The sequence below is a fragment of the Pseudocercospora fijiensis genome (assembly GCF_000340215.1).
Source record: "Pseudocercospora fijiensis CIRAD86 unplaced genomic scaffold MYCFIscaffold_8, whole genome shotgun sequence".
Lineage (NCBI taxonomy): Eukaryota > Fungi > Ascomycota > Dothideomycetes > Mycosphaerellales > Mycosphaerellaceae > Pseudocercospora > Pseudocercospora fijiensis.
Window position 1 is genome coordinate 1,651,388 of NW_006921539.1, and position 7,275 is coordinate 1,658,662.

Below are 7,275 nucleotides of genomic sequence, written 5' to 3' on the forward strand. Positions count from 1 at the left end.
TAATTATCTTCCTTAAGAAGAAGGCAATCGGGTGCTAGTAATTGTTATTAGCCTGTTATAATATAATAGCTAATATAGCAAACTATAAAGCGTTAGTCTCAATACGGATCTGCTTGCTTAGTACGAAATAGTACAATAAGGGGACTTTAGTAAAGCGCCTCTTTAAGCCGTTAAAAGCGGCTTATGCTCTATTAGTCTATTTAAACTCTCTAGTTAGGTTAGCCTTGGTTTTAGTAAGCTTAGTTAGGGGCATTATATGCCGTAAATAGCCCTTAATAAAGCGACGATAGAAATTAGCGAAGCCGAGGAACGACTATAGCTCCTTAATTAACGTAGGAACAGGCTATTTAGTAATAGTTTTAATCCGATTAGGATCAGCCTTAACACCCTTAGTTAATATAAGGAAGCCGAGGAATAATACCTCTTTAGTAGCAAAGGTGTATTTAGAAGGCTTGCAATATAAGCTATAGGCCCGTAGGCGGTCGAGTACCTTACGTATAGCGGCCTAATATTCCGCAATGTTAGGTAAGTGTATATAGACTAGGATATCGTCTAGATAGACTACGTAGAGGTAGTCTAATAGGCCTAATAGGGCCCGATTGATATAGGACTAGAAGGTCGTAGAGGCATTAGCTAGCCTAAATAGCATAACTAAATACTTAAAATAGCTATAACGAGTGCGGAAGGCTGTCTTCTGTTCGTTACCCTTACGAATACAGATACGATAGTACGCATCCTTAATATCTAGTATAGTATAGAAGTAGGCCCTAGAAAGGCGATCGAGGGTCTTATTAATAAGAGGGAGTAGACAGCGGTCTTTAATAGTAATAGCATTAAGCCTACGGTAATTAATATATAGGCGTAGGCTACTATCCTCCTTTAGAACAAACAGGATTAGTGCACTAGCAGGGCTGTTACTATACCGAATTCGACTATTAGCTAGGTTTTCCTCTAGGTACTTACGTAATATAGCAAGCTCTCGTTTACTAAGGTTATAGAGGGGACTAAAAGGAACCTCTTTGCCCTCTATAATATTAATCTTGTAATCCGTCTCTTTAAATATAAGCAATGTTAATGCTAAGTAGTGTTTAAACACATTAATATAGGTCTCTCGAATAGGCTCTAGTATATACTCGAGCTAATTAGGGTCTATACTATTAGGGGGCATAGGCTTATTATCGTCGCCTAATAGGTCGACTATTAGGTCGGCTAAGGTAGAGGCTAGTGTTAGGTTGCTAATAAACAGGACCCTAATATCGTTAGGACACTCGCTAATATTAATGTATTTAATGTCCTCTCTCCTAGGGATTCTAAATCGCTACTGTTAAAGGCCTAAGTCTATAACTATAGCATAGTGCTTAAGAATAGGGTTGCTAATAACAATAGTAGCTCCCCTATATAGGTTGTCTATATCTACCGCGTAGGCAGTAAAGTCTAGTAGGCGTTTATTTCCGAGGTCGTCCTTTAGAACTATAGGAATATAGTAGGCCCTATAGGTTAAGTACCGAGCGTTATTAAACTAAGCAAGGGTTGGCATATTAGTTCTAGGCAATTGTCGGAGGTCTAATTGCTTAACTAGGCGATAGCTAATAAGGGCACTAACTAAATTCCCTAGGTCTAGTATAACCTTAGTCTTATAGTTGTCTCTATATGTGTCCTATATAAGATAGGTGCGTATAATAGCTAGTATAATGTCGATAGTTTTACGCCGTATAAGGCTAATAGTTAGTACGGCGCTTACTCTTTTTTCGAAGGTTAGCCTATAGGGGTAGCGTTAGCCGCTAAGAGGTGCTTTCGGTGTTTAGCGGAAGCATAGTCAATTCGGGCCTAGTCCTTAGGTTTGTCGTATTAGCCTAGTAGATAGCTAGTACTATTATAATTGAAGCACTTCAATCCGGTTAGAACATTGCTATAGCTACTATTACTACTATTGTTAGTTAATCGATTAGTATTATAGGGATACGAGCCCCTTCTACGGCCCCTATTACGGCCTCCTCTATATAGCCGTCGGCTACGGCCCCTTCTACGGTCGTTATTACTGTTCCTATTGTTAGCATTGTTGTTCTAGTAGGAACCTTAGTTTCCTCCGCGGCTACGATAGGTAGCTAGGCGTATCTTAGATTCTAACCGTTATTAGAGCTAAATAGCTCGTTTAGCTGTCTCTACTTCGACTATAAATTAAATGCGTATAAGATTAGCCTGTTCGAATACACGGCGGCGGTCTAATTCAAGGACTAGTTCCTATCTTAGTTTAGGTCGTATCTTAGATATCTAGATAGAGTCGGTCTTAGGTAGCAAGTCGTCCTTAAGGGTCTTTAGATAGGCCTCGAAGGATCGAGAGGTTTAGTCGGCCTTTTGTTTAGTACGTAGGTATTAGTCTTAGGCGTGCTACTAGCGTAATATAGGGTTGCTAAGGGTGTTTAGTATAATAGTCTTGTAATCCTGCTATTAAACAGCGGTCTAATCGTAAAGGGAATCAAAATGGTTATCCTATATACGCTTAGGGTTACCGTTAATATACTATATAGCATAGACGACTAACGAATAGTCGTCTAGAAGGGCCCTCGGTACGTTTCGCTAGTTAAGCTTATAGTTACGAATATAGTCGTTATATTGCTTTCGACTAGAGCTATTAAATACGGTACAGTCCTTAAGTTTAGCATCCTTCTTCTAGACTAGGACTAATAGTAAGGAAGGCCCTACTATCGGCTTAGTGTTAGTTGTTAGGGCTCCCTAAAGGCGGCGAATTTCGAGGAGGTTGTCCTTTAGCTATTGTTCTTAACGTAGAGTAGCGAGCCTATTTTAGGTAGCTTCTTAAAGTCTCGCTACTAGCTAGGGGCTAAAGGCTAGTTAGCTATATCGTCGATTAACAATGTTGTTAAGTATATCGTTAATAGGCAACTCTAGGTCGTTACCTAGAACTATAGGTTCTTCGGTAGGCCTAGTAGTAGGCTCTTTAGTAGGCACCTTAGCAGGTGCTTTAGTAGGCACTTTAGTAGGTACTATGCTACTAGCGTTGTCGTTGCTAGCGCTACTAGCGGTAGCACGGTTGTTGTTGCTTCGTAATAAGCCGGCTATTATAAGGGGTAACACCGATAATGTATTATAGGCCCCTAAGATACGGATATAGCGGAATTAGTAGATATCGGCTTAGTGCGATTAATTCAGTGTAATAGGCCGTATAGAAGGCCTTGCTTAATGATTGGTACGGTTGTTTTAATAGAATAGTACGTATAAGTCCCGTTCTTCGGGCGCAATATAGTTAGATTAACGGTTTTCGGGGCTATACCGCTAAAAGCTTAAAATACGGACTATCTAGCTACTGCCCTTAAAGGGTAGATCGAATACTATATAATAGGGGTTATATTAGCAGGTAGATAGGGTAGTAGTAGGTATAGGTAGTATTCGATAAGGAGCTAGGAGGAGAGGGAGGAAGGCAGGCAAGTTAGCCTATTACTAAGCGCTAAGCCCTGCCTAAGGCACTAAGACCCTAGCTTTACTTAGCCTAGTTACATGCCAATTACGTATAGCCTCTTTAGCCCTAACAAGAGGCGGCCGATAGGCGCGTCTATGTTCTAGTATAGCGGATAGCTAATACTATTGTTAGGAACCGGTATAGCGGACAGCTAATACTAATAGTAACCGACTCGAGTCGGACTAGCACCTACTAGAATACTCGAGGGTGGCGGCGGCGATAGTATTAGTATCGGCGCAATTTTTAGTAACGAGCGCTAACTACGTAGCAGTCGGATTGACTATTAGAATACGTATAGAATGCGTTAGAAACGCAGGGGGCTTATAACTACTTAATATAACTAATAATTATATTTAGAAGAAGGGCTAATTATAGAAAGCCTAAAGATAAAGTGTAGCAGTTATAGCCTTAGGCATTAGGTACGTAATGAACCCTAATACTATATACTCTAAGTCTAACTAGTAGTCGCTTTAGATATTAAGGGTTGTGAATAGCGGAATAGCAATAAACCTAACCCGGAGCTAGTATTAGGACTCGTTCTATAGCGGATATCGTTTCTAAGTCGCTAGTTTAATACTTCTACTAAATTCGGCAAATGCGAGAGCTACTATAGCCTCGTATTTAACGATCTTGTTCTATAGATTTACAAGCAGTTTGCTAGCCTTATTGCCTAGCATCTACGACTTAATAGCTACCGGCGGTTAAAGATATTCGTACTAGCTACTTAGAAGCGTAGAACCTATAGTTTTATATAGGGATTTATCGATAGATACTTCTTAGGCTTCTATCGACCGTAGAAGAACTAACAGAGGTTATATAGTAGTTACTATAGTAAACACGGGTATAAATTCTAGGCTATTATTATACCGGATAGCCTAATATCTTTACTTGTTAGACTATTTAATAGACGAGATAACGACTAGCGAATATAGCAATTGTCGGGTATTAAACGTCGCCTATAAAGGATTATAAGAAATAGGCGTATTCTATATCTCTATAGTAACCTAGTATACTATAGCAACTTTGGCATTATAGCTCCTTATAAGCACTACCTTAGACGGTCTTATTTAACGCCTTAGCAATAGGCGTTTAATAAGAAGCTATCTAGTATCCGGATCGAGGTTAAGTACTTATTTAGCTATATAATAAAGCTATAGTCCTATAACGTATTCTTAAAGCAATTAAGGTTAAGATAATAGCCTATTAGAGCCTACTTTATAGTAGTAGCACTGCTAACTAACTGTTATATCTGTCTTCGTAGATATAACTAGACAAGTAAGCGATTTAGCTTTAATCCTCTAAATTTATAGGAGTACCTCTAGCGGCCGGAACTAGACTACTCGGACGATAATAGCGAGAGCTCGGAGGGCTTAAATTATTATAGTATAGGCGGCTTCTAAGCTTAATCGACTATTTCTAAAGTAGTCCGAGTACTACTAATAGAGGGGGTAGCCGATAGAGAGAGAACGGCTATATCTCGGAGGTTCGGCGTTCTCCGCTAAGCCTCCGTATATACTTCGAGCTAGATTTACCTACGCCCCTACCCCCCCTAAATAGTACTACTATATACTTGCTATATATAAACGCATTATATAAGGTTGTTTACCTAGTTAGTAGCTATAATAGTATATAGAAAGTTTATAATTTAGATAAGAATTAGTATTGTAATAGGCGCCGACGCTATAACCTAAATCTTACTCGAAGCTACTAATTAGGCTAATCGAAGAACGCTATTTCTAGGTCCGGAAACTCTAGGTCTACTACCGTATTATTAGTACCTCTACCCGTAAGAATACCCGGTATCGCTAGAGCTACGGAAGGATTGAATTATATACTCTACGCTAATAAAAGCGTCTTTAGTATACTATTAGTATTATCGCTAGTACTCTAGACCGAAGATACGGTTATAGATAATAAAGAGACCTCGTTCTTAACTATACTTAGCTCTACCTATACCTCCTTCTTAAAGGCCTCGAAGTCCTCTTATATCCTATTAATATCTTCTTCTATTACGAGCCTTCGTCGCTTTACTACCCTATTTTCTACGTCTACTTCTAGTTTATTAGAAGCGGCGTCTTCTCGTACTATATCTCGCTCTAACTTCTATACTATTATAGTAAACAACTCGCTAGCTTATAAGCGTATATTATAGTCTTATTATCTTAAGGTATCGTTAGAAGCTCTACCGCGAGACTTACCTTAAGTACGTCTACTTTATATAGCCGAGTCTCGTTGTTTACGGCCGCCGGATAGAGTTATAGAGCTACGAGAACCTAGTATTACTAGAGTTAATAACCGCCGAGAGGCTGTACGTAATACTAGTATAGTACTTCGACTAGTACTATTAGTACTATAGTTTAAATTTAGACCTTTAGTCGACGGTCTTCTACTTCTATTACGCGGCGGCGGTATAGCTATAAGGTCTCGTATACGTTAGCGCTCTCGTTCTATCTTTTTATTAACCTCTAGCTCTTCTTCCTCGTAACTAGGCGCGTCTTTATTATTATTTCTACCCTTACTAGTTATACTATTACTAGTACTAACCTCGTTACTACTATTATCCTACTCCGGGCCCTTATCTTTACTAATTACTAGACTATTAGGTATCTCCTACTACTTAATAAAGTACCGGTTAGCGTCCGGTATATACTACTTCTTCGACTATAAACTTAGTATATTATACTTATTACGATAGCTCGTAGCGGCGTCTATTTCTACCTAGCGCGCGATACCTATTACCTCTACCTTTACGGCCTCTTAAGCGACTCGTATTTCGTACTAGGTACGTATCTCCGCCTATATAGAACTAGGCTCGTCTTCTTCCTTACTAGTACCGTTACCGCTCTCTTTAACGTTAAATATAGGCTACTACTTATCTTCTAGCTTCTTTATTATACGGTCGAGCGATATATACTATATTTTAACGTTTAAATAGTATTTAGCCGTTATTAAGTCCTACTAGCTAGTAGTACTATACGAGGCCTCGAAGTTAGCCGCTATCCTTACTAAGGCGATCTTATTCTTCTTACTTTAACTACGCTTCTATCGCTTCGTCGCCGCCTCGATTACTACTTCCGATATATCGACCGCTCTACCTATATCGGTTATACGAGTACGAAGAATCGCTTTTACTACTACTATACGCCGCTCCGAGTTATTAGTCCGCCTAGTTCTACTCTTATCTTTTACCGAAAGCCTTAGTACCTCCGAAGACGCTATAGAAGCTCGGAAACTCGGTATTTACTACGAGAAGTTAGGTACGGTTAATAGCGCTCGAGAGGCCTATTTTAGCGGTATTATTTACTATAAAAGAAGGCTATAAGAAGGCTATAAAGAAGCGATAGAATAGCCTAATTCTACGCGCTATAGAAGACGCGATTTAGCCTTAGACGAGGTCTTAATAACCTTCTTATTTAGCAAACTATAACTACCGCTATACTAAATTCGACTGTTTATAAGACTAGTGCGCTATATACTATATATAGTATATAGCGCACTAGTATAGTAAGCAGAGTGCTTATGATAGGCGAAATTAGGAGTTGGCTAATCCTGAAGGTTATCAGGACCCCCGCTCAGGGAATAGCTTCGTCTCCTAGATCGGAAGCCTCCAGCTATTATGGCGTCGCATCAGGCCGACATATCCTGGTTTTTCCAGGAAATCACTCAGCAGGAATATGTCCCCGCCGGCGCATAACCGGTTTTCAAAATGCTCCGCCCACCTGACAGTATTCACAAAATCCGACGCCTCATTCCAGGGGTGCTGGTCCCCGGCAGGAACATAGACATACCGGGGGTTCCCC

The 7,275-nt window shown here is 39.8% G+C and overlaps 1 protein-coding gene across 1 annotated transcript; it reads left to right on the forward strand.

Annotated features, from left to right (window-relative positions):
- Nucleotides 1–6,994: 6,994 nt before the first annotated feature.
- Nucleotides 6,995–7,257, forward strand: MYCFIDRAFT_177978 (uncharacterized protein; the record flags this gene model as incomplete). Its single annotated transcript, XM_007931911.1, has 2 exons — nucleotides 6,995–7,172; nucleotides 7,202–7,257. The coding sequence occupies 2 exons, from the start codon at nucleotides 6,995–6,997 to the stop codon at nucleotides 7,255–7,257; spliced, it is 234 nt and encodes a 77-aa protein (XP_007930102.1).
- Nucleotides 7,258–7,275: the final 18 nt, after the last annotated feature.